The 26,896-nt window shown below is 39.0% G+C and overlaps 1 protein-coding gene across 1 annotated transcript; it reads left to right on the forward strand.

Moving 5' to 3' along the window:
* Nucleotides 1-40: 40 nt before the first annotated feature.
* Nucleotides 41-20,205, forward strand: POMP (proteasome maturation protein). The gene is made up of 6 exons (XM_012471064.3): nucleotides 41-131; nucleotides 3,418-3,515; nucleotides 5,200-5,260; nucleotides 9,335-9,436; nucleotides 13,453-13,546; nucleotides 19,330-20,205. Exons 1-6 carry the CDS (start codon nucleotides 129-131, stop codon nucleotides 19,395-19,397), a joined length of 426 nt encoding a protein of 141 aa, XP_012326487.1. The 5' UTR covers nucleotides 41-128; the 3' UTR covers nucleotides 19,398-20,205.
* Nucleotides 20,206-26,896: the final 6,691 nt, after the last annotated feature.

Genomic DNA, 26,896 nt, shown 5'->3' on the forward strand with positions numbered 1-26,896 from the left:
TCCTTCCTTCCTCGCCCGGACGGACGCACTTCCGGCGGATGTGGGGGGGCAGCCCCTGGAAACGGAAGTGAGCGGCGGGGTCGACTGACGGTAACGGGGCAGAGAGGCTTTTAGCAGAGCTGCTGAAGATGGTGAGTGAGTACCCGGGCGGCCAGAGTTCCACGCGGGCTCGGGATCGTGGCTCGGCAGAAACAGGCTGTCGCCTCCCAGCCCGTCCCCGGGTGGCGGCGGCGGCGGCGGCAACCTGGGGATGAGGTCGGCCTCGGGAGCCATAATCTGTCGAGTCACGGGGTTTGGGTGGGTCGTGGCTGTCGCTGGGTCCCGGCTCCGGCACTGATCCCACGAACAGCAGTTCGGCTTCATGCTGCTCCGTTTAGCTCGGTTTGCTCCTTTCCACCCTTTATACCCCAGCAGGCCCAGACCTCCTCCCCTTACTTGGTGCAGACGTGAAAACTACAACCTCGAAAGTGCAGCGTTCTGTGGGGTGGCGCCGCCGACCCTCTCCTTGAGGGGTAACCTCTGGGAGCCCAGAGTGCTCAGACTCCTCATCTCCCCCAGTCCCCCGCCCTTGTAACTGTCTGGTAACCAACCCACAACTACAGGTCGCATTTGTGTAACGCAGCTTTGCTCTACAAACGTTTTTGAGAGCTTGTAGTGTGCTAGGTGTTAGAGGCGGATAAAAGTCAGACCGTTGCTATTCCCCGTTTGTCAGTATTGTTAGTACATCTCCTCCCTCCATCTTCACTCCCTCTCTTCCTCCCGCCCTCTCCTCTCTACCACTTTCTCTTTCTCTTTCTTTTTAACTTAAAAGCTGTGATATTTGAGAAGAATCCTGAGTCGTCATTGCCACAGACTCTGATACAGGTACCGTTGGTAGGCCATCCATCCAAATCTAGAAAGCTTCTGTTGGTAAATACTGCTAATCATTGTTAAAAAAAAGTTTTATGGACACTCGCAAATGTAACTAATAGTTAGGTTTTTGTAGATTTGCCTTTCTCGGCTACTTCCTTTATTAGAAACATTAAGTTCTAATCCTGATATTTTACAGAAAGAAATTGGAAAAAATAACAATAACAGAATCCAGAAGTCAGAATTCACTTTTTCCTTGTGCATTGAAACCTTCTGTCACTTTACAATAAAGCCGTCCTGAAGGAGGAGAATGTTGATATAGGGAAGTAATAGAAGATACATTTGGAAAGAACAATCACACAGCTCTACCAAGGGTCCCCAACCTATGGTGGTTCAACAGTTTTCTGACTTTATGATGATGTGAAATCCATACATAGTCAGTAGATGCCATACTTTAGTACCCACACAGCCATTCTGTTTCTCACTTTCAGTACAGTATTCAATAAATTACAATAAATTCAATACTTTTTAAAGTAGTCTTTGTATTAGATGATTTTGCCCAACTGTAGGCTAGTGTAAGTGTTCTGAGCATGTTTAAGGTAGGCTAGACTAAGACCTGATGTTTAGTAGGTTAGGTGTGTTAAATGTATTTTTGACTTTTGACATTTTGAATTAAAAATGGGTTTATTGTGAAGTAACCCCATCATAAGTCAAGGAGCATTTTGTAGTCCCTATAGGAGTTCAGCTTCTTGGTGCAGATGAGTAAACAAGGCCAGGGAGGTTGGTGCTTTGCTGGCAGTCACAAAGTAGGTTAGTGACAGTCCACGCTAAAGTCCAGATTCTTTCCCTCGTCCACCACGACGACTTGTATGTAGGGGAGTTGGAACCTGTTATGCAGGTTCTTTAGGTCCAGGCTAAGGACTCTGAACTTTATGCTTCAGACATTGATGAACCAACAAAGATTTTATAGCAGTTTTGTTGGAGGAGTTTCATGCTTGAGGAAAACCTTGATATGCAGAACTGGAAAATGGGTGAGCCTAAGGCAGCAAGATCTAGTAGAATGCTGTGGAAGTTACCCATGCCTGAGAGGCTGGACTAGAATAGTACAGTGAAGAAACCCTGGAAAGGATAAAATAATCTGCCCAAATCAAATATACAAACGAATTAAGAAATCAGTGAAAAAGCTGACTTCTCAGAATATTTTCGCCTACAATAATATAAAATTTGATAGCAAACTACCTGTAGCTGTTTTACATTTTTCTGCAGAATCACAGGGGTACTGGACTTCAGCAACAAGTGATTTAAAGTTAGCATCTTGGGCCATGCGCGGTGGCTCACACTTATAATTCCAGCACTTTGGGGGTGCTGAGGCAGGAGGATCACTTGAGCACAAGAGTTTGAGACTAGCCTGACCAGTGTAATTGAGATCTTATCTCCACAAAAAATTTTACAAAATTAGCCAGGTGTGGTGTGGCACGCCTGTAGTCCCAGCCATTCAAGAGGCTGAGGTGGGAGAATTTCTTGAGCCCAGGAGGTTTAGGCTACAGTTAGCCGTGATTGCTCCACTGCATTCTAGCCGGGATGACAGAGCAAGACCCTACCTGAAAAAGTAGATAAATAAATAAAGTTAGCATCTCGTTCTTTACTTGTTGAAACACAATGTTTTATTTGCTTGTTTAATATATTTTCATAAGATGAAGCCCTGGGAGGTATACATGTATATTCAGTATCTAGCAGAGTACCTGACACATAATAGATGGCTAATAAATATCTGGTGATTGAGCATTTCACAGTATAAATGTGTGGGGTAATAATACACCAATACCAAAGGCACTGTCTTTTTTGTTTTGTCGTATACTATCCTGATTAAATACGCATAGTTTTTATAGGTAGTGCCATCTTCATTTAGAAACCAAACACTTTCTGAAATTCTCTTTTTTTCCCAGCTTTTTTGACCACTTTTATTTAACCGTCCTGTCTATTCTTAATCCCATTTCTTTGTTGTTCTTCCTTGTCCTCAAGGAATGGTATTCCAAAGGATGCTGTCCTCAACTTTTTTATTCTATGTTAAACATTCTAACCTAAGGGAGAGGTTTTTCCAGTAAAAACAAATTCAATCATGCCATAACCTTTCAGAGGCTGTCAGTTTTGGAATAAAACCCAAATTTCTTTGCGTGTAAGACGTTTCACTTTTGTATTTCTCTAGCCTTTACTTCTGCCTCACTGAAAACATGTATTTAGCCAGTCATCTCAGACTACCTGAAGCTTGTTCATTTATCTTTTCATGCCTTTTTCATGTGATTTTTTCCTGGAATGCCTTTCAAGCTGACAGCATTCAGATATCAGCTCAAGAATCCTTCCCACTCTCAAATTTGGTATTTTCATTGTATCATATATGTCTCTATCATATCATAATGTTTAAGGCTTGCTGTAATTGTCTTGTCTGTGGCCTCTTTGAGAGGCTGTTATTTTCCTGTCTCCTACTTAAACAATATTTTTGACATAGCTGTTTGGCATGTGTGTTTAAATTTTTTTTCTATTTAATAATGTTTTTCATTTGTGTTGTAGAATGCCAGAGGACTTGGATCTGAGCTAAAGGACAGTATTCCAGTTACAGAACTTTCAGCAAGTGGACCTTTTGAAAGTCATGATCTTCTTCGGAAGGGGTATATGGGGGAATTATGACTTTGATTTTGTTATAATGTTTCTGTGAATTATTTTTCACAATATTCTTTACTTATTTTGATAGGCTATAAATGTATATTTAGTTTGGCAGATGGCAAGTAATATATGTTGCATGGGGTGCAGAGGGGAAGGGGCTTAAATGTTTTCTGTAGTGGAAGAGGTGTCTCATCAGAGTAGTGCATTCCCAACATAGGGCATCCTCCTAGGCAGTGGTGTCCATTAGCATGATTTGGTAGGATTCTTCTCATTTATTTATTTGCTACTGATAACTTAGCCGTTTGCCTCCTTGTCTTAACTATTAAAGTAATTTGCTTTTCTTTGGGAGGCACTAGAACATAGCAGTTGAGAGATTAAACTCTGGACTCACTCAGCCTGGGTTTGGACCCTGGCTCTGCTATTTACTAGATGTGTGCCTTTGGACAAATCACGTAATTAATGTCTCAGTGTCTTTATCTATAAAATAGGGCCAATAATAGTCTCTATCTTACTTTGAGGAATAAATGAGTTAGTACCTGAAAAGTGTTTTAAATAGTACCTGACATTAGAAGCACTCAATAAGTATTGGCTGCAGTTTTTTTTTCTGTTCTAACTTTAACATGCAGTTATGCCATGTTGACGATTTCTTTTATGTTTCTATATGTTTAGGTCTCAGTTTCTGGTCCTAGACCATTCTCTTTGCAGGATACTTTTCTGCTTAGTAAAATAAAGATAATACCTTTCCCCTATAAATAAATTATTGTTTTGAATTTTTGAATTTTACATCTAATTTTAAAGTTTTTATTCTTATAATAGAATGAAATTTTAATGCTGGTGTCTGAGTATAAATATAATCCCTCATTATAGACTTTCAATTTTGTAGTAAAAAAAATGCAGCATTTGGCCTGTGGAATTGGAGCTATAATTTGATTTGTATAACCAAATTAATTGGCTAGGCAGTAACTAAGGTCTGAAGATGTTTTTTTCCCCTCACATGAAATGTTCCTCCTTCTTCCTGATTGGACTGGGGCAGGACCATTTTCAAAACCCACTTCTTGAATAATGTTTTGTAAAAAGACAATATTTATTTAATAAACAATTATTGCAGGGTTTCTAAGGGTTTTTTTTAGCTTTAAAATCCTAGTTTGGATAATAAAATCATCATCTTTATACAGCTAGAGTGATAAAGACCAGTAGCCTGGTTCTAGCTGTGCCTTACCTAATGTACTTTATACATACTAAGTGTTCAATAAATGTTAAACCTATTGTTCAACGTGTTTATTAAAGATATATTAACTATTGAATGTGTTAGACCTGAAGGGAATAGGCTTAGATATTTTATGTAGTGCAAGAAGTACCTCATCAGAGTAATAGCAGTAAACATACATTCATTCAATTTCTTCTAGAAAATATTTTGGCAAGTTTTCCCTAGTGATTGAAGTCTTGACCACCAGCATCTGTAATAGATACATTCTTAAATTATCATATAGTACTCTTTTTTTTTTTTTCTTTTGGTGTATGGGTCTATGAATTTTTAACACATATATCAATTCCTATAACCATCACCACAATCAAGGTACAGTAACTGTCACCCCAAAAAACTCTCTCATGCCCATTATGGTATGATTTGAGCTGTGGGTATTGAGTAATATTTAATCTCCTTTAAATTTTTTTTTTATTTCCTTTCAGTTTTTCTTGTGTGAAAAATGAACTTTTGCCTAGTCATCCTCTCGAATTATCAGAAAAAAATGTAAGTATGCTTTTGTGTCCTTTTTTTAATCTTCTCATAGATAAATTTTAGTAATATTGGTTTCATTTTATTAAAACAATTTTGGTACTGAGGATTTGACCATGAAGAATATGAGGCCTTATTTTCAATCTCCTTGTAGGGTAGACTTTCAAATTATACTGCTCCTCTAAAGCTCCCTTTCTATGCATCCTGCCCTGTCTTTTAAATGCACATCTCCAAAGGGTGATCCACTTCTCCATTCTTCTTACAAGAATGTTCTTTTCTGATAGTGCTGCTGCTTTTTTATTTTTCCTGCCATTTTTGCTGTTGACTTCCAAGTTCATATCTCTAGTTTTAACCTCCTTCTCAAGTCCTGCATCTCCAAGTTACTATAGAACCTAGGCACTAGACACAGTAGATACTTCGATGAATATGACATAATCCCCATCTTTAAATAACTTAAAATTTAATGAGAAGACAAGTAGTGGGTAGGACAAGGCTTCATAAAGTGCTAGAGAAGACCAAGAATGGGATAGCCGTCTGTGCTTAGGGCATTTTTGAAAGGCTTTGTAGAGGAGGAGGGACCTTTGAACAGTTTTAGACTGATATTTACCAAGTAAATAGGTGGGAAAAGTTTACTCCTAAAGAGAGGATAGCATGTATGCATGTCCAAAAGACAACTTAAAGGATTCTTAAATAGACATTTAGAGGAAGAAGAAAAAGGTTTCTGACTACTTGAGGAAGATGATGCAGTCACTAGGTAACAGAAAACTGATCTGTGGGTTTTTTTTTTTTTTTTGCTTTCTAATAAGAGGATAGATCCACCTATAAGAAAGAGTAGAAGAAATAATGTGATTATGAAATTGAAGTTCAAATAAGATGAGAAAAATAAAAAAGTTCCTAGTCGATTTAAGTGAATTAAGGTTTTAGGTGCAGAAGTTGACAGCCCAGAGTATACTTAAAAGCATGTGAGTATGATTATAAAAGTGTAGTTGATCGTTGTTGAGAACTAATGGGAGAAATGAAATTTGCTTGTAGATAGATACATATTCCACTTTTGTATAAAGAATCTAACTAAAAAATAAGATTGCTGTGGTAACATTGATCCCTGAAACCATTTCTTAAGTGGACTATTGAGTGAGCTGTCATCGTTTAATAAAGTAAGCAATGATCATCAGCATCTGAATGAACTCAGCAAATTAATTTTAGTTCAATCTTGTACTAAATTATTAAATGGGTCAGTCAAGGGATCAAATTATCTGACCAGGGATGAGATTGAGGATTATATGGTAGATTATGAACCAAGTGAAAGTAGAGTGGGGTAAAGTATATGAGGTTGATAACTGTACCCAGAGAACAGTGATTAAGGAATAGTCAATTTGGAGGGAATATTTTGATAGGGCTTTTGGCCTCTATCCACATCTTCGGTAGTCAGATGGACACATAGGAAGGCTGTTTTCCAAGGACTTGTGTGTAACCAAGGAAAGAATGTATATTATTAGGCTTTTGGAAGAAAACATTGAGAAGAATAGTTCATTCTGGTGAATACTTGGACTTTGTCATGATGGTAAAATAGACCAAAACTTTAAGAAAAATATTTATAGAGGTGAATGTGAAGTTCTGCGTTTGGATTTGAAAAATGAATTCTACACCTTTGGGCAGGGTAAAGTGACTTGCTCTGTAAAACTTGACTATTTTAATTGATTGTATGCTCAATATAAGCCAGCAGATTATGTTAGTTACTAAAAAGAAAGGTTAATGCAGTCTTGAGCTTTGTTAGTAAGATGGGGCTCAAATCAGGGGAGATTATTTTATTTTCCTGTGTATTAGTCTGGCTATTAGATTTGGAATACTGCTTTAGTTCTAAGCAATATATATTAAGAGAAACTGACAAATCTCAGTGAGACTGGCCGGAACTGTGAAGAATCTAAAAACTTCAGAGATCTTTTGAGACTTGACTTAAATCTACTGTGTGTCCTCTTTAATCACTTAGCCAGCTAATGGCAGTCTCTTTCTGTGACATTTATTGTCTACTATAAATCCTTTAGCATGGATTGTGTAGTTGAACTATGTGGGCACTCCACATTCCTAAGTAAACTTGGGGCATATTGTTTAATTTTCTTTAAGCCTTAGTTTTCTCATCTGGAGTTAGTAATAGCCCATCCTTGGCACATAGCAAGGATGTGACTAGATAGCTGGATAGCACTCCAGCCAGATAGCAAGCCCCTTCTCTTAAAATTATATTATCATGAGGATAGGTCAATATTTAAAGCACACCCTTCCCTTCAGATCATATACCCATAATAAAATACTGCAGGTTTTCCCTAAGGACCATCTGTCAAAATTTGCTGTGTCACCTCTAGTAGCTCTGCATGATTGGGAGCTTCAGTGGTGATAGTGATGGAAGATGACCAACATCATTTGTACCGGTGGTTCTCAACTAGGGGAGGATCATCCCCCTGCCCCCCTGCGAGGGAACAGTTGGCAGAGTCTGAGGACATTTTAGGTTGTCACAAGTGGTGCAGTGGAGGGTGGGAGAGATGTAATACTGGCATCTACTGGGTAGAGGCCAGGGATGCTGCTAAACATCATACAGTTCACAGGACAGCCCACCACAGTGAAGAATTATCTGGCCCAAGAAATCAGTAGTGCCAAGGGTTGAGAAACCCTGATCTATACGTAATGTCTTCCAAACTGGATTATAATCTTCTCCAAGGTAGACTGTTGAGTTTTGTTGTATTGTGTGTTGCCACAGTGCCTAATTTTGCACGTGGTTGCTAACGTACATGTTGATTGATGATTACAGTTTTAATATCACATTACAAGATGGCTATATTCATCAAAATGTACATGAAGTTACATTTACTTCTGGGTGTGTTGGGTTCACCTGTAGTCCCAGCTGCATAGGAGGCTGAGGCAGAGGATTGCTTGAGTCCAGTAATTTGAAGCTGTAGTGCTCTATGATTGTGCCTTTGAATAGCCACTGCACTCCAGCCACATAGCAAGCCTCTTTTAAAATAAAATTATATTATCATGAGGATAGGTCAATATTTAAAGCACACCCTTCGCTTCAGATCCCATACCCGTAATAAAATACTGCAGGTTTTCCCTAAGGACCATCTGTCAAAATTTGCTGTGTCAAGCTAAAGTAATTAAAAACCATTTTGATAGACACCTTACTTTAAAACTTCATAGTCATATCCCAGGTTGGTGCTAACCAAAAGATTTTTGATCAAAATGACCCTTTTTATTACTATTAGAAGACAATTTATCAAGAGAGTAGCGTATAATAAAAAATAATGGCAAGAAATGACTTTACCTCATTATAATCATCTTAGCTCAGATGAATCTTTGTAACAGTCTGTTTACATATCACATTCACTATCCTTAGGAGCCACTTTTGGAAACAGTGTTTTAGAATCCATGAGTTAAGTTGATTCATTTTGCCTAAAATACATTAAGTTATGATCAAAGTTCCTTGAATATAATATCAGTGCTTAGTAAAAGTATGATTCCAGGAAAAAAAATTGCTGATTAGTACCTAATACAAATTGAATAAACTTTTGAGAGCTTGTTTTTCCCCTGAGGCAAGTACCAAAAGTAAGTGGAGTTTATATATTATAGTTTAATTAACAGGGTGATTTATTGGTCTGATTATTTCTTTTGCTGAATCCTTTGAAATATATACCTTCATACTTAGAAAGTAACTAATGTCAGTGTATGTGACATTTTCTGGATCTCAGATTACACCTTTTCTTTGCTAGTTTTGCGGTACTTTTAACCAAAAGCATTAAAATATAATTATGCCTTATAAATCTACTTTTGAAATAGAAGACACATTTCCTTAATTTATTACTTTTGTAAATTTGGAATTTAGTAATTTTACACTGGTAAAAGTACACCTGCATGCCAAATTAAATATAGACATATGTAATCTAAAATTTATCAGAAAAAATTAGAAAAGTACTTAGTTTTAATTTCAGGTATGGATATTAAAATTCTTCATCTAACTATTGTGTGACATATATGCCACTGCTAACTGTTTTGAAAGCAGAGTATTCAGTGTAATGTTTAAAATTACATTGTCTTTTGTAGTTCCAGCTCAACCAAGATAAAATGAATTTTTCCACTCTGAGAAACATTCAGGGTCTATTTGCTCCACTAAAATTACAGATGGAATTCAAGGCAGTGCAGCAGGTGAGTTGATGGATCTCTTACATATTTGTTGATATCATTTGTGAGGACTCTTCTGTATAACAGCTATTTATACCTTATCTCCCTTACAACCTATTCTACTTCCCTCCCCCTTTTCAGTATATGACCTTGGTTTCTACTTCATAGAGGGAAAAAAGAAGCCATTAAATAGAATACTTCAGATTACAGGCTTAGTGTCTGAAAACTTACCTGCATCTGCTTTCATGTTTTTCTGTTTTTTTTTTTTTTTTTTTTATGAATTACATTGAATTTGAGATCCCTCTAAGAATATCCAAGTAGCAGTGTCAAGTATACAATCTGTATATAGTCAGATATACCTGTTGCTAAGGAATAAGTACTTGAAAAATGTCCTTCCAATTATGTAAGAACTGCCCTCTTACCTATGCTTTGGATTTTATCCTGTTACACTGCTTCAGGAAAATCCCTTTATCAGTGATCCCTTCTAAAGCTGATAATTTCAACTTCTCTCTCTACTTGCTCTGTCTCAGCAGTAGCATTTACACATATCTGAACCTCTGTTGTCTTTTATTTTTTTTTTTTTGAGACAGAGTTTCACTCTTGTTACCCAGGCTGGAGTGCAATGGCGTGATCTCGGCTCACCGCAACCTCCGCCTCCTGGGTTCAAGCAATTCTCCTGCCTCAGCCTCCCAAGTAGCTGGGATTACAGGTGTGCGCCACCATGCCCAGCTAATTTTTGTATTTTTTAGTAGAGACGGGGTTTCACCTTGTTGACCAGGGTGGTCTCGATCTCTTGACCTCGTGATCCACCCGCCTCAGCCTCCCACAGTGCTGGGATTACAGGCGTGAGCCACCGCGCCCGGCAGTTGTTGTCTTTTAAAACAAAAAAATTGTATCAATTTAAAATTCCTTTATAGTAACTTGTCTCTCGTTGAGTGTGCTTTTGCAAAGGGAGCTTCCTGAAAAGTTGTCTTCACTTGCTTTCTATCCTCCTTTCCCTCCTATTTATTTAACCCACTATTTCTGTCTCCCATGACACCAATGAAACTGCTCCTGAACAAAGTGGACATTTTTACCTTCATTTTACTTGATCTCCCTGTAGTGTTTGACACTAATGGCTTCTTCATTCTTCTTTTGGCTTTTATTTAATTTACTTTGTATTTATTTTTTTGAAACAGGGTCTCATTCTGTCATCTGGGTTGGAGTGCAGTGGTATCATAGCTCACTGCAGCCTCAAACTCCTGGGCTCAAGCAGTCCTTTTGCCTCACCCTCCTGAGTAGCAGGGACTACAGTCACATGCTACCTTGCCTGGCTAGTTTAAGAAATTATTATTATTATTATTTGTAGAAACAGGCTCTTGTTATGTTGCCTAGGCTGGTCTTAAACTCTGGGCATCAAGCTATGCTCCCACCTCCTTGGCTTTTAGAACACCACACTTGCCTGATGTCCTCCTTTCTGAATCCTTATTCTCAGGTGTCTCTGTGTAGGTTCTATTTGTTTTGTCTGTCTCCTAAAATGCCAGTTTTGTGAGTGCCCCATCTCTAGTCCTTTCCTCACCCTATTTCCTACTTGTGACTTTAGTTACCAATTATATGTTAATGATTCCAACTGGGCATGGTGGCTCACACCTGTAGTCTTAGCACTTTGGGAGGTCAAGGCAGGTGGATCACTCGAACTCAGGAGTTCAAGACCAGCCTGGGCAACATCACTACAAAAATAGAGAATTTACCAGCAGTGGTGGTACACACCTATAGTCCCAACTACTCAGGAGGCCGAGGTGGGAGTATCATTTGAGCCCTGGAGTCGGAGGTTGCAGTGAGCTGAGGTCATGCCATTGCACTCCAGCCTGGGTGACAGAGACCCCATCTCAAAAATTAAAATATATTAACTCCCAAGTTAAAATTCTCATGGGCTATAAACCTATAGGCTTTTCCAGTTGGAAGTCCCACAGGCACCTCCAGTTTTACATGTACAAGTACAGAATAGCTCATAATTATTCCCCACATATTCATTATCCCATATAAATAGGTTTCTGCCTAAGGCAGAAATTGGAGACTTAGCCTTGGTTATGTCACCTAGCACCCATCCTAACCCCTTCTCCTGCTCCCTGATCTCCCCACCATTGCTACTACTTTGGTTCTTGCCCTGCCAGGCTTCATCTGGATTACTGCAGTACTCATCCCTGCTGCCCCTCCAATCCTTGTTAACATTCTAGTCAGAATAATCTCTAAAACACAGATTTGATTCTGTCACTCCCCTCACTTTACCCTCAAAATAAAAATAAAACCCAACTCCTTAGTGTGGCTCTGTCCATGAATTGGCTCCTTGCTTCCCACCAGTCCATATCCTCTTAAACTACTTGCAGGTTCCTAATTCATTAGATTCTTTCACTGTTTGGCATTTGCACATGTTTTTCCTATTGGTGTGGATTCCTTTCTCTGACCTAACTGAACTGTGTCTTTTTCAATAAATTCCCGCCAGACGGGGTGGCTCACGCCTCTTATCCCAGCACTTTGGGAGGCCGAGGTAGGTGGATCATCTGAGATCAGGAGTTCGAAACCAGCCTGGCTAACATGGTGAAACCCCGTCTCTACTAATAATACAGATTAGCTGGGTGTGGTGTCACATGCCTGTAATCCCAGCTACTCGGGAGGCAGAGGCAGGAAAATCGCTTGAACCTGGGAGGCGGAGGTTGCCATGAGCCAAGATCGCACCATTGCACTCCAGCCTGGGCAATGAGAATGAAACTCTGTCTCCAAAAAAATTAAAAACTTAATTCTAATGCCATCAATTGTATTTGCCTAATCATTCTGGAAGCTACTTTTTTTCCTCCCAAAGATAAAGCTCTTAAAAAGCATGGTTTTAAGTCAGAGTAACCTAGGGCTGAATCTTGGCTCATCCATTTACTAGTCTTAAGAACTTAAGTTGGAGAACTTTCTGAACTTCAGATGTTTTATTTAATGTGAAATGGGGAAAACAGTAAGAGTAGCATAGGGTTATTCTGAAGATCAAATAAATCCCATGTTTGGCACAAAATTATTACCTTCCCTATTTATTTTCCTCTTACTCAGATTTCAATTACAGAGTGCTCAAATTTTGAATTTAATTTTTTAATACTATTTAATCCAAATATCTTTCCCTAGAATTCTCTCTCTTTTTTTTTTCTTATCGCTATACTTTTGTGGTTTTGGTTTGTCAAGATGTATAACAGCTGCCTGCTCCTCCCTGCTTTCGATGCATTCTTAGGACTATACCTCTGATCTAACTACCAGACCCCTTGCTGTCTGGTTTAATTTACAGGTTCCTATTTTTGTTTCTTCCTCTTCTTCCTCTTTCCTCCCACTTCCTTTTTTTTTTTTTTTTTAGGTTTGACAATCTAGAGAAATTTTTCCACACTGTGAAGATTTTAAATATCTCTATAAGACATTAGTAATTGAAAATAGTATATTTAGTCTGGATACATTTTGTGGGGTGGGACTTGAGCATAATCCTGCCCCCTTAGATTTTAAAGGTGTGATTTTTTTAAAATGCTACTTTCATTTAGTCAAAGACCACCTATTTTGTTAGTATCTAAAATTATTTGCATTAGCTGGGCTTGGTGACATGGACCTGTAATCACAGTTTTAGTGGGAGGATCACTAGAGCCCAGGAGTTTGAGACCAGCCTAGGCAACCTACTGAGTTGGACTCTCTTCAGGAATTTGATCATCCTACATTTATCAGGAAGGAGACGTGATGTTAAGCTCTGGGATTTTGCATTTCATCACATGGTATGTGCTATAGTTTTCCTGAGAAGAAGCAAAGCCTCAAAATACATACACACCTCTTGGGATTATTAAGTGTTAATAAAAACTGTAATTTCAGTGTCTTTACAACTTAGTTTGTGTCTAAAATATGAACTAGTGTTTTTTTCCCCCTGGTTAAATTGATCTTTTACTTGGTTTTGTGAATTTTCAAAGAATAAAGAACATGAAATTATATATTCTGTCATTTTCCCCTGAGTTTTTTCTAATCTCATCCCTTCATACTTTTCCCCAAAGGTTCAGCGTCTTCCATTTCTTCCAAGCTCAAATCTTTCACTGGATATTTTGAGGGGTAATGATGAGACTATTGGATTTGAGGATATTCTCAATGGTAAGTGTCATTCAGCACCTTTTTATGGAGGCCTTGTAATTTAAAAGGCAAATAGCTGCAAAGAGAAGAGGCAAAATTCTTGTCCTCATGGGACTTATAGCCAATTGGATTCACTTGTGTTTATTCATTACATTAAGATAAAATTTAATGGTAGTTCTTTAACTGTTTTTAAAAGTGAGGATTGGCCGGGTACAGTGGCTCACATGTAATCCCAGCACTTTGGGAGGCTGAGGTGGGCAGATCACCTGAGGTCAGGCATTCAAGACCAGCCTGGCCAACATGGTAAAACCCCGTCTCTACTAAAAATATAAAAATTAGCTGGGTGTGGTAGTGGGCACCTGTAATCCCAGCTATTTGGGAGGCTTAGGCAGGAGGATCCCTTGAACCCAGGAGGTGGAGGTTGCAGTGAGCTGAGATCATGTCACTGCACTCTAGCCTGGGTGACAGAGCAAGAATCCATCTCAAAAAAAAAAAAAAGTGAAGATTATGAAATTCTAAGAGTATATAGTCATTTTAGTCTAGTAATGGTGGTTATTCATTTCATGTCCTGAGCTTCAAGTGTAATGTGTCAATCTAATATTCCTAGGGTGACTTAAACAATGATAATTATTTCAGAATTCACAGTTTTGGGATGTGACTGGTGTTTTTGTTTGTTTAGTTTGATTTTGGGTTTTTTATGACAAGCATTGTAAACAACTGGAAGATAAATCTTTATTTAAGAAGTAGTCCCCCCAAAAGTAATTTTAATACTTCACCAGGTGATAAATAGGAAAGAGGAATCTGTCTTTTTTTTTTTTTTTTTTGAGATGGAATCTTGCTCTGTCACCCAGGCTAGAGTGCAGTGGTGTGATCTCAGCTCACTGCAACCTTCACCTCCCGGGTTCAAGCAATTCTCCTGCCTCAGCCTCCCGAGTAGCTGGGATTACAGGTGCCCACCACCACACACAGCTAATTTTTGTATTTTTAGAGGAGATGGGGTTTCACCATGTTGGCTAGGCTGGTCTCCAACTTCTGACCTCATGATCTGCCCACCTCGGCTTCCTGAAGTGCTAGGATTACAGGTGTGAGCCACTGTGCCCAGCTGAATCTGTCGTTTTTAATAAAATTCCCTGAATAATTGTATTTATTTTTGAGATAAATGAATTTAAGTGAGAACAATACATGCAGCATCCTCTATTTTTTCTGGTCCCGAGGAAGATAAACAAATACGATCCTGTCCAATACTGCCTCTGCTCATTATGCCCCAGCAGTGCAGGAGAAACAAAAATACCCAACAGGATTAAGTTTTATTAGTTTTGCTTGACTGCTGATGTCCGGTAAGGAAATGCTGTGGACATAACAGAAGTCTAGTGAGCCTCCTTTGAGAATCTTCCCTGAGGGAACTTTCTGGATGCAGGAAAAGCTGGGATTCTTAAGCTTTTACATTGAACTTAGACCTTGTTTAAAACTACTAAGGTGATAGTTCAGGTCTTTATGTTTTTAACTTTTAGTTATAAAAGCATTCATTTAAAAATCTGCTTCTGTAATTCTGTGTAAAGAAAGGGAGAGGGGACTTAGGAGCATTGATCTAGTCAGTCACATATTATGTGTCAGGTACTGGGCCAGGCTCTGAATATACAGCCATGAACAAAACAAATATCTCTGCTTTCAAATAGAGGGGACAGACATTAAACACATAAACACAAATATAATATACAATTTGGTAATTCTAGGAATAAAAAGGATGTTTTTGGGTTGGGAGGGCACGAAACTCTGGGAAAAGGACATAAGTTGATTCCTGAAAGAAACATGAAATCATTGACCTATAAGCAGAGGGAAGAATATTTCAGACAGAAGAGATCAGTATGTTCAGGGTCTGTAACCTGAGAACAGCTGAAGAACTCTGAGCAGTTTGAGATCTTACTCTACTTTCAAGCTCACTTGTTAGCCTGCTATGAATTCATGGATGCTGGCAGAAGACAAGAGACTCCTAAAGAACAGTTTCTTACTCATAACAATAGCATAGCCAGAGTATTAGCATTTTTTTTTTGGTTCTGTTAGCACCACTTCCTGTGAGGCAGCTAAGAAGAGGGTAAGGTGATGCATTGTACATTCAGTGTTCAATAGAGGAGGGGAACTCCAAGTTCAGGCCACCTCAGCCTTATAACTGGCAGTAAGCCTGCCTGTCTTGTGCTTTTTTGTCTTCTGAGGCTGAAACAGCTTTGGAAAGATAGCCTACAACAAAGGCAGTTTAGTGTCTCTGCTCCCAGCTTGCAGAATGGAGAGAGCTGTCTCCCAATACACATAGGAGCACTTTAAGAAGGCCCGTATAGCTGGTGTGTTTTAACCAAAGCAGAGAGTAGAATAAGGTTGAGGTCAAAAAGCTAAGCAAGGAATAGATGAACCAGGGCCTACAGACCACAAAAAGAAGTTTGGAATTTCTTCAAAATGCAACAGAAGGCAGATGTAATGTGATGGAATTACATGTTTAAAAAGGTCATTAATTGGCCAGGTGTGGTGGCTCACGTCTATAATCCCAGCACTTTGGGAGGCAGAGGTGGGAGGATCACTTTAGCCTAGGAGTTTAAGACCAGCCTGGGCAAGATGAAACCCTTTCTCTGCAAACATTGTTTTAAAAATTAATTGGGCATAGTGATGTGTGGCTGTAGTCCCAGCTACTCAGGAGGCTGAGGCAGGAAGATCACTTAAGCCCAGGAATTTGAGGCTGCAGTGAACAGTGATTATACCAGTGCACTCCAGCCTGGGCAACAGAGACTGTGTCTCAAAAAATAAAAAATAAAAAGCCGCTTGCTATCTTGTGGTCATCTCTTAAAATTCATTTCTTGTGTCTCTCTAAGGTAGCTATTCGGAAAAATCACCTGTTTCGGTATATATATGTACACACACATACATATATATATATGTATATATATATATATATTTTTTTTTGAGACAGACTCTTACTCTGTCACCTAGACTGGAGTACAGTGGCACAATCTTGGCTCACTGCAACCTCCGCCTCCCGGATTCTAGCGATTCTCCTGCTTCAGCCTCCCAAGTAGCTGGGATTACAGGTGCCCACCACCATGCCCAGCTAAGTTTGTATTTTAGTAGAGACGGGGTTTCATTGTGTTGGCCAGGCTGGTCTCAAACTCCTGATCTCAGGTGATCTGCCCGCCTCTGCCTTCCGTATTGCTGGGATTACAGGCGTGAGCCACCGTGCCTGGCCAAGTAGATTATTTTTGTCACAAGACCACTGCATTTGGGGTAGTTTTATTCTTGTGGGAACTGTGACTTTATAATATATGGTTAACTTATGGCTTCACCTTGGGGACCTGAATTAGCTGTTCTTTTCTGCTTTGAATAGTTTACCCTCATTTTTCAGATCCCAACCTAAATGTTACTTCAGAGAGTCTTCTGTTGACTACTGTTAGTCTATTCTTGCATTGCTATAAAGAAACACCTGAAGCTGGGTAATTTATAAAGAAAATTTATTTTGGCTTATGGTTCCTCAGACTGTACAGGAAGCATGGTGCTGGTATCTGCTTCTGGTGAGGGCCTCAGGAAGCTTACAATCCTGGCAGAAGATGAAGGGGGAACCAGTCAGAGGGAGCAAGAGAGTGAGGGGGGAGCTGCCACACAGTTTTAACCAATCAGAACTTGTGTGAACTGAGAGCAAGAACTCGCTTATCCAGAGGGGTGGTGCTAAACCATTCACAAGATATTCAACCCCATAATCCAGTAACCTCCCCTCAGGACCCACCTTCAACACTGGGAATCACATTTCAACATGAGATTTGGAAGGGACAAACATCCAAACCATATCAACTACCTAATCTAAAGTAGTCCCCACTCTGTCACCCTACCTTATATTAATTATTTGCATAACACTTATCTTTTTCTTATTATTTGTCCAACTTAAATATACATGTCATGAGAGCCAGAGATTTTTTCTTGTTAACTGTTGTGTTCCCGGTACCTGACAGGGTGCTTGATCATAGTGTTTAAAGGTCTTGTTGACCACATTCTCACCACCTTTGATGCAAAACAGTGTTAAGTCTATAATGAAAGAGTAGCTTGTTAATCTAAATACTGTGTAAATACTGACAGTATTGGAGATGACATTTTTGCCTGCCTGCTTATCAGCAAAGTACTTAGGCAAGTTAATTCTGTACATTTTACAAGATTAGGAAAGACGTATACGGACGCTAGTAAAATCAAATAGACTGTTTCTTAATGCTGGAAGGGGACTTTCATGTACTCTGATCCCCTAACTGGAAGATGAGTAAATGGAAGCTCACAGAGGCTCAGTCCTCAGAGTCTCATGGCGAGCTTGTGGTACAACAGATGCAAGACCCACAGTCTGCCACCAGTGCCTTGCTTATATGATATGCTCTCTTTTGGTGCAAGTGATTGATTGATTGATTGATTGATTGATTGGATACGGAGTTTTGCTCATCGTCCAGGCTGGAGTGCAGTGGCATGATTGCGGCTCACTGCAACCTCTGCCTCCCAGGTTAAAGCAATTCTCCTTCAGCCTCCTGAGTAGCTGGGATTACAGGCATATGCCACCATGCCCAGATGTGATTTATTTAATAAATGCATTTTATTAAAAGAAAAAAGTTTTAAAAAGCAGGATGTGGAAGAAACTTTAGTTACATAAATGAGTATATTCTCCCATCCAAGTACTAACCAGGCCCGACCCTGTTTAGCTTCCGAGATCAGATGAGATCGGGCGTGTTCAGGGTGGTATGGCCATAGACATAAATGAGTATATTCTTTGTGCAAAAATTTGAAATATTACCATTGAAACTCAAGATTGTCTGTAATGACCCTCAATCCCATTTTTCTCCTCATTCCCTCGTTACCTGCTGTTTGAGTTTAGTCTGTCCTTCTAGACTTTGTTCTACGTGTCTTTCTACAAATACTAACATATGTAGTCAAAAAATATTTGGCATTGCCTTTTTTTTTTTTAAAGTTTAGGTTTTGAATGCCTTTTATATATACACAGCAGTGTATTAATCTTCAATCTTTTAGGAGGTCCAGTGAGGAAATACCCACATTGGTTTTACTGAACTGTTCCTCTTGGTAGCCATCATTATGTGCAGGGTTATTCATTCCTACAAAGTGATTTTACAGTTTAGTTCGTTAGGTTTTTATTCTGTTTCTCGTCCTATGTTGATGAGTAGAGGACAAAGAAACAGACTCTGCCTTTAGGAAGCTTACTGTTGATATTAACTTTAAAAGTTCTTTTAGGTGTATAATCACAGTTAAAATAAGGCTTTTATCTGACTCATCTGTAAACACAAAAGTGACAATTTTTAAAAGTTTCTTTCTTTAGAATTCTGACTTATGTTTGTTGTATACAACAGGTCAGAATATGATACAGATAAGACATTTTTGTGAATTAAAAGATTGTCTCCAGTCATGTGGGAAGCCACTAGAAAACTTAAGAACTTTGAAAAAAGAAAACTTTTTCAATCTGTTTTTTCTTTTTAAATCCACTATTTTGAGATATTATTGACATACAATAGAGTATACATATTTTTAAGTGTACAGTTCTATGAGTTTTAAGAAATATACAGCCGGGTCCCCTAAATAAAGGAGTAGAATGCTTTCATCACCTCAGAAAGTTCCCTTGGTCCCTTTGCAGTCAGTCACCTGCCCCAGCCCCAGGCAATCACTCGTTTGTTTTCTATAACTTTAGGTTAGTTTTAACTGTTCTGGATTTTCATATAGGCGGAGTCATTGAATTTACCTCTTTTTTGAGAGTCTTTAAAGTGTTTGATTTTGTTTGCTTTCAGATCCATCACAAAGTGAAGTCATGGGAGAGCCACACTTGATGGTGGAGTATAAACTCGGATTACTGTAATAGTGTGCTGTTCATGGAAGCTGACGGCTGCATCTTGTTTAGAGTCACCTTTTTATTGTAATTTGATGTACACAACATTAAAAGTACTGACATCTGCGAAGTTCTGCTCAAGTAGTATCAGTGATTATTTAAAATTTTGGGAGTCTTTGGTTTACAGCCATGTGACAATTAAAAGCACTAAAGGGAGATCATGTTAAAGCTCTTAATTTGTATTAAAACAATACTCTGTGTCTTCAAAAGAAATTGTTGCTTATGAAAATTATAAAATGATCTACAGGTTTCAATTCAACCTGTTTTCTAGGTTTTCTGTAAACTTTTGAATAAGCATTATAAGCATTTGAGTCTGTAAACTTTATAGTAGCATCTTTCAGCATAGACATTTTTAATTGATTTCAGTGGCAACACTTCAAATTGAGTACACTATGAGATATATCAGTATCATCCATTAACACTCATAAGAATAATATTTACCATATCAGTGCTATCTTAGGATTATAGCTATTCTTTGATTGTTTCACGTTGAAAAGTAGAAGTTCCAAGGTTTTGATTTTGGTCTGGTCTTTAAGTGAAAAAGCAACCAGTAAATGTAAGTTAAACTTTTACTTCATAGACTTAATATGTAATTAATATATTACCAGGCAACACTGTTAAAGAAAAGTAAAACGCATTTTTTCTTGTTCTTAATTTGTATATTATAAGATGCCATAAAGTATTCTTTATGAACTTGGTGTATAAAAATTTGTATTTTTAGAACATTAGTGAATGGGTCCTCTTTTACAAATAAAAGTATATTTTGATTATTTAGGAACATCTTTGATTAGATTAATTACTGATTTGAAACATTTGGCAATGTCTAGAGACATTTTTGGAGTCAACTTTGGGGGTGGGCTGCTGCTGGCATCTAGTGGGTAGAAGCCAGGAATACAGCTAAAGATCCTACAATGCATGGAAAGTCGGCATCAGTTTATGGTCATGTAACTAGTTGAGGACACTAAAGGGAAATGAATTTGAAACTCACAATTTGTATTTGTACAGTAGCATTCTATGTCTTTAAAAAACTAATGAATATTCCAAAACTATCTGCATAAACAGTTGGCACCAAGAATCATTTGGTTTAAAATGTCAGTAGTTGCTAAAGTTGACAGATTAAAAAGTTTTCTTTTGAGACAAGGTCTCACTGTCTCCCAGGCTGGAGTACAGTAGCGAGATCATGGTTCACTGCAGCTGAGACCTCCCAGGCTCAAGCAATTTTCCCACTTCAGCCTCCCAAGTAGCTGGAAGTACAGGTGTGCACCTCCACGCCTGGCTAATTTTTTATTTTTTTGTACAGACAAAGTCTTGCTATATATTGCCCAGGCTGGTCTTGAACTCCTCGCTTCAAGCGATCCTTCTGCCTTGGCCTCCCCAAAGTGCTGGGACTACATGAGCCACTGCACCCGGCCAGTTACACATTTTTAAAATAGATCTCTTGCTCTTGACTATTGAGATTAAGTTTAGAATCGTCTTTGCCAACACAGTGTTCTCCAGCCCACTTTACACTTAAATATAAGAAAATGTAGAAATAATAAAGATTTACTAATTGGTTGCTTCTAGATATATTCTCTTTAATTAAGGAAGTTGGAGATTTCTGTACCTTAAAGCTAGGAATAATAGATACCCTTCCTGGCCAGTAGAGGGTACTATGAAATAAATGAATGTAGTTCAGATGGAAAATCTGATGCTTTAATACGGAACTTGGTAATCATGAGTAACACTTTCTGGTGGTCTTTTTGCCTCCTCTCTCCTCTTTTAACCTTCTTTGTGTTTACAGCAGTGGCCCTCAGCCCTGGATGCATGTAGGAATCAGCTGGGAATCTTTTGAAGAAACTGTAGTGTCAGGATCTTAATCATAAATTCCAGTAGGACTAGTCTGAGGTGGATCCCAGGAAGTGTGTATTTTTAAAGTTGTCCATGGTTGAGAACCTTTTATATGCTTTATTTCCTTTCTTTGCTTGCTTTGCCTTTGTGTTGGTGACACTCATTAGCATGGGAATTGCCAATTGCAGTTCCCAGGTTGTGACCTGTGCTTCTGACCAACTGGTTGTAAATTGGTGTTCCCACTGTCCCTCTCCTTGGGTTCCATAATTTGCTAAGGCAGCTCATAGAACTCAGGGGAATACTTCACTTACATTTACCCATTTATTATAAAAGATAGTGCAAGGGCCACAGATGAACAGCCAGATGGAAGTGATGCATAGGGCAAAGTAAGGGGGAAGGGGCTAGAAGCTTCCATGCCCTCTCCTAGCACACAACCCTCCGGACACCTCCACGTGTTCACCAACCTGAGAGTTCAGGGGTTTTGATGAAAGCCTCATCTTGTAGGTATGATCACTTATGAACTTCTCCAATCCCTCTCCCCTTCCTAGAGGATAAGGGTGGGTGAGTGAGGCTGCAGATTCTGTTTCTAGTCATGATATCAGAGTCCTTGATTAAAATTTATTAATAGTAAAATGATAATAAAAGCATACCTAATGGGGGTGCAACCTAATTTTATATTAAGCCTTTTAATATATATGAGAACAAGGGAGTTGGTGGGTATTACCATCTGGAAGTGCTGGATTTGGAGTATAATTGAACACTGTTTGGCACACCACAGGATGGCTCTTTCATTAAACACAACTTTTCACTCTACAAAATGCAAATAACTTACTACTTTTTCGTAGTGTTGTCCTTTAGATGTTATCCCTTTTTCTGGGGGACAGGGAATACAGCATAGTGTTTTTCTACATTTTGTTAATCCTTTGTTTATTTTATTTTTTTGAGATGAGGTCTTGCTATGTTTCCCAGGCTGGAGTGCAGTGGGTATCTAGAGCTTACCAAAGCCCTGAACTCCTGGGCTTAAGTGATCCTCTTGCCCTACCTTCCTGAGTAGCTGGGACTATAGGCATACATCACCATGCCCCCAGCTTTTTATTTCTTTGAATGCAGACATTCAAGAATGAGAAAAACGATCTGAACAAGTGCTTTTGAAAGATGGAACAATTATGTGAAATACAATCTTCCACTGGATTCTACAATTGGATAAATGTGTTTATTCAAACATGAAATATAAGTTAAAATCAATTCATCTCTTCAAAAGTGTGGCCAAAGTCAAAGTTAACCAAATTTTGATTTGTTATTCCAATAAAAATAAAAAATGCTGTGACACTTCATTGAGCTTATGTACCTCATGACTTCAAAATTGAAATTCAAGTTCTTTCATATACAAGAAATACTTCATTAAGAACCTATACTTAATGTGTTACAGATCCTTAAATATTCCTAAAGAATGAGAATATACCATTAGGTTTTTGTTTGTTTTGTTTTGTTTTGAGATGGAGTCTCTCTGTCACCAGGCTGGAGTGCAGTGGCGCGATCTCAGCTCACTGCAACCTCCGCCTCACAGATTCAAGCGGTTCTCCTGCCTCAGCCTCCCAAGTAGTTGGGTTTTTTGTTTTTTTTTTTCCCAGGTTGAAAAAGTGTAATGGACTTTCAAATTTTTTTTTTTTTTTTTTTTTTTTCTGAGACAGAGTCTCACTCTGTTGCCCAGGCTGTAGTGGAGGCTCACTACAACCTCCACCTCCTAGGTTCAAGTGATTTTCCTGCCTGAGCCTCCTGAGTAGCTGGGCTTACAGGCGCCTGCCATCATGCCCGGCTAATTTTTGTATTTTTAGTAGAAGCAGGGTTTCACCACGTTGGTCAGGCTGGTCTCGAACTCCTGAACTCGTGATCCGCCCACCTTGGCCTTACAAAGTGCTGGGATTACGGGCGTGAGTTGCTGCGTCAGTGGAGGATCACATAGAATTCTGCTTTGACTTTGGCCACACTTTTGGAGAGATGAATTGATTTTAACTCAAGACTTTCACCAGTTTTTAAATGTTTTCTGTTTTGTATTTTTAAAATTTCAAACTTAGAGAAAATCTGGAAGAACAATACCGAGAGCACCCATATAACCTTCATGTCTCTAACGTAACGTCTTATTTCCTAATTAGTAAATTCAGGAGAAACATTTTTGGCAAGATATCCACAGTGGTGGCGATGTGTGCTTCTTACCACAGCTCATCAGGACTCACACAGTGTCAGGGTGTTCCACTTGCTGTGATGCCAAGTTTGATCACCTGGTTAATGTGTGATGGCTATCAGAGATCTTTATTGTAAAGTACAGTTTCCTATTTGTAATCAATAAGTAGTCTGTGAAGCAATAATTTGAGACCCTGTGTATATCCTGTTCCCCAAGAACTTTTCACTGAGGTTTTAGTATCCATGGAAAATCTTCACTGAATCATTTATAACATGGTCGTGGGGGGTCAAAAGAGGGTACAAAATTGTGACATTCTTTTTCTACTTGTTTTGGCTGACAAGTTGTAAAGCAGAGATTCCTCACATTTCTCTTCTTCTCCTCAAGTGTCCTTATATACTGATGGGTTCTTATTTAATGCTTTAGAGTCTGTTTCTACACAGTACCCTTTCGATGGCCTAAACCTAACCATTTTATTGAACAAAACTTCAATTTGAAAATGACTGATGTCAAAATGTTAAATGTAATTTTAGCATTTTTCATTACTGTTATTTCAGAGTATTGAATATGATTTGAGATATTTTGTCATCATCACAAACATTATGGCCAAAGAAATACCATGTTGGCCATAAGGGGAACAACTGCTGACCTTAACACTACCAGTGTTCTGCCAGATCACTGCACGAGCAAGCTGAGAGTGAGATCGGGGTGGTTCATGCTCCATTCTGTGCAGTAGCTTTGAAGTAGGCACTAGGGCATGAAAATTTAAGAGAAGATGGAGGAAACTGATAAGGCACAAGAGGTGGTATACATTTGTTCTTAAACTTTTTACTAGGGAAAATTTAAATATCCAGAAGTAGATAGAAAAGTACAACATAACCCCAAATCCTCCTCATCTGTCTTCAATAATAATCTTGTTTCATCTGTATTTTCTACCCATTGTTCCACTCAATATTGCCTTAAAAGAAATTCTAGATATCTATCTCTATGTGTAAATATTTCAGTGTATAACACTAGCATAACCATAAAGCTATTATATCTAAATTAACAATAATTCCTGACAAATACCCTCTGTTCAAATTTCTAATGGTCCAATAAGTGTCATATATAAATTGTGCCAGTTGTGTAAATATATGGGTTCCACCTCCGTCTCATTTTTCTTTTTCTTGCTAGTTGTTGAAAAAACCAAGTTAACTGCGCTATAGTTTCCCACAGTCTAGATTTTACTGTCTGCCTGTTTGTGATATAGTTTAGCATGTTGTTGTCTTTCCTTAGCATTGCCTATAAACTGCTAGTTGAATCTACAAGCTTGATAAGGTTCAGGTTCATTATTTTTGAAATAGTCACTTCATAGGTGGCGTGTTCTTCCATAAAAAGACACCTAAGGCCTAACCATCTCCCATTTTGTGATAGTGGTGGCCATTGATACACAATACATAGATTCATTTATTTATTAGGCTTGCAAACTGATGATTCTACCTGTCATTTTGTCTTTTTTTTTTTTAGCCAAAATACTGTCTTATAGAGAACTTTCCTATTACCTACTATTTGGTTATCCAGGAGTAGAGTTAATATAGGAAAGGCAGGGGGAATAAACTTTATTCTGTTATTTCTAGCAATTTAAAAAATAACAAAAATGATAATTATGCAATAATACTTATTCAATAAAAATTATGCAGTGATAACACATGGGTCATCCTGTAACAGTAACCAATTAGTTTGTTTGGTGTCAGTATCATGAAGGTGCATATTGTTTAATCAATGATTTTGTTTTGTATGCTTGTTTTTCGCCAATATATAAAAGGCACAACCAAATTATTGTTTTAGGGACTGGCTTAAGACACCCTCTCTTGCCTTAATACAACAAAAACCGCATACCTCCAGGGTTTAGTTTTGGGGAAAAGATAGCCAAGGTCAGCAACCAGATTCCATTACCCTCTATTTCACCTCCTCCTTTGTAGAACGCATTTGTCTTCTTTTGGCTATCTGGCATTCACCCTTACTTCCCAATAGCAAGATTAACACCTAATCCTTTAGAGGAATCACCTTTCTTCCTTGTGTGTGGTTGTGGGGGGAGAGCGCATGCCCCTTCTCGAATTCTAAGAGGGCATGATGTCTTCCCTCTCTGCTTCAGGGGCCTCCAGAGGACAGGCATGGGACCAAGGCCAGCCCGTTAAACTTCTCTCCTGGTACTGGGACCCCTGAGCAAGGGCATGGGGAGGACAGTGAGGTGCTACGTCACCAGGAACAGCTGCATGCCCTCATGCTGTGTCATCATTGCTGTAGCTGCTGCTGCTTCTCTGTGGATGCTGTTTTGCTTCCTGGTTGCTTTCTTAGCCTGCTTCTCAGCTTTCTATTGAATCCGTGAGCCTCTGTTATCATTCCGGTCAAGCCCCTTGTGCTTAAGATAAAAGTACATTTTGTTGCCTGCAATCAGAGTCTCTGAATGAGTAATTGACATCAGACAGTTTGTGTTATAGGGCAGCAGCCCCCAACATTTTTGGCACCCGGGACCAGTTTCATGGAAGACAATTTTTCCATTGACCTGGGGGTGAGGGGAGTGGGTTTGTGATGAAACTGTTCCTCCTCAGATCATCAGACATTAGATCCTCATAAGGAGCGTGCAACCTAGACCCCTTGCGTGTGCGTTCACAGTAGGGTTCACACTCCTTTGAGAATCTCATGCTGCCATTGGCCTAACTGGAGGCAGAGTTCAAGCATAATGCTCACCCGCTACTCACCTCCTGCCATGCCACCCAGTTCCTAACAGGCCACAGACCAGTAGCAGTCTGCAGCCCGGGACTTGTTACAGGGAACAAGTCCCCAGAGAAATGTGGGAATTGGAAACTAGTTACCTGACTGAGGGGTTAGGTAGTGAATCTAGGTAGGAAATCTAGCTGCCTCTGGCAGGCAACTGTAAAATAGCTATTCCATCTGGTCACATAAAATCACAGACCCATTTTATAGCAAGGTTCTGAACAATCAGAATATCAAAAAGTCAGGATTCTGGAATGGCTGCTTCTAACATTGAGAAGTTTAAAGCAAGTAAATGGCAGGCTCAAACCCCCATACCAACCTATAGCAGCCTAAACCATCCCATTTCTTGCAGGTATAATACTCAGCAAAAATCAAGATCGCAGTCTCCAGAATAAGCACAGCTGTTGAAGCCACTTCCCCACCAGATCTATTGTGTGAAAACTGGAGCATTCGTTAGGACCAGTCGTAACCTAAGAATGGAATTAAGTGGGAATATGACTGAGGAAGCAGGTTCTTCACCTCAGGGGAGTCAGTTTACCAGAGAAAACCCGTTCCCCTCTTGCTAAATCCCTCTGTTTCCAAAACCATAGCTAGTGTTAAGAGTCCAGCATACCCCCTGGAGGCCAAATCCAAAGAAAGCTAACATGATAGAATCTGTGGACTTTGCCAAATTCTATCTATAAGAAATTCAGGGCCAGGCGCACCT

The sequence above is a fragment of the Aotus nancymaae genome, unplaced genomic scaffold, assembly GCF_030222135.1.
Source record: "Aotus nancymaae isolate 86718 unplaced genomic scaffold, 86718_ANA_hifiasm-v0.15.2.pri h1tg000043l, whole genome shotgun sequence".
Taxonomy (NCBI): Eukaryota; Metazoa; Chordata; class Mammalia; order Primates; family Aotidae; genus Aotus; species Aotus nancymaae.

Excerpts from the sequence above, each read along its gene's own strand:
- POMP (XM_012471064.3), top strand. Across the intron at positions 5,261-9,334 it reads TCGAATTATCAGAAAAAAAT|TTCCAGCTCAACCAAGATAA; the intron begins GTAAGTATGCTT and ends TGTCTTTTGTAG. Across the intron at positions 9,437-13,452 it reads AATTCAAGGCAGTGCAGCAG|GTTCAGCGTCTTCCATTTCT; the intron begins GTGAGTTGATGG and ends TTTTCCCCAAAG.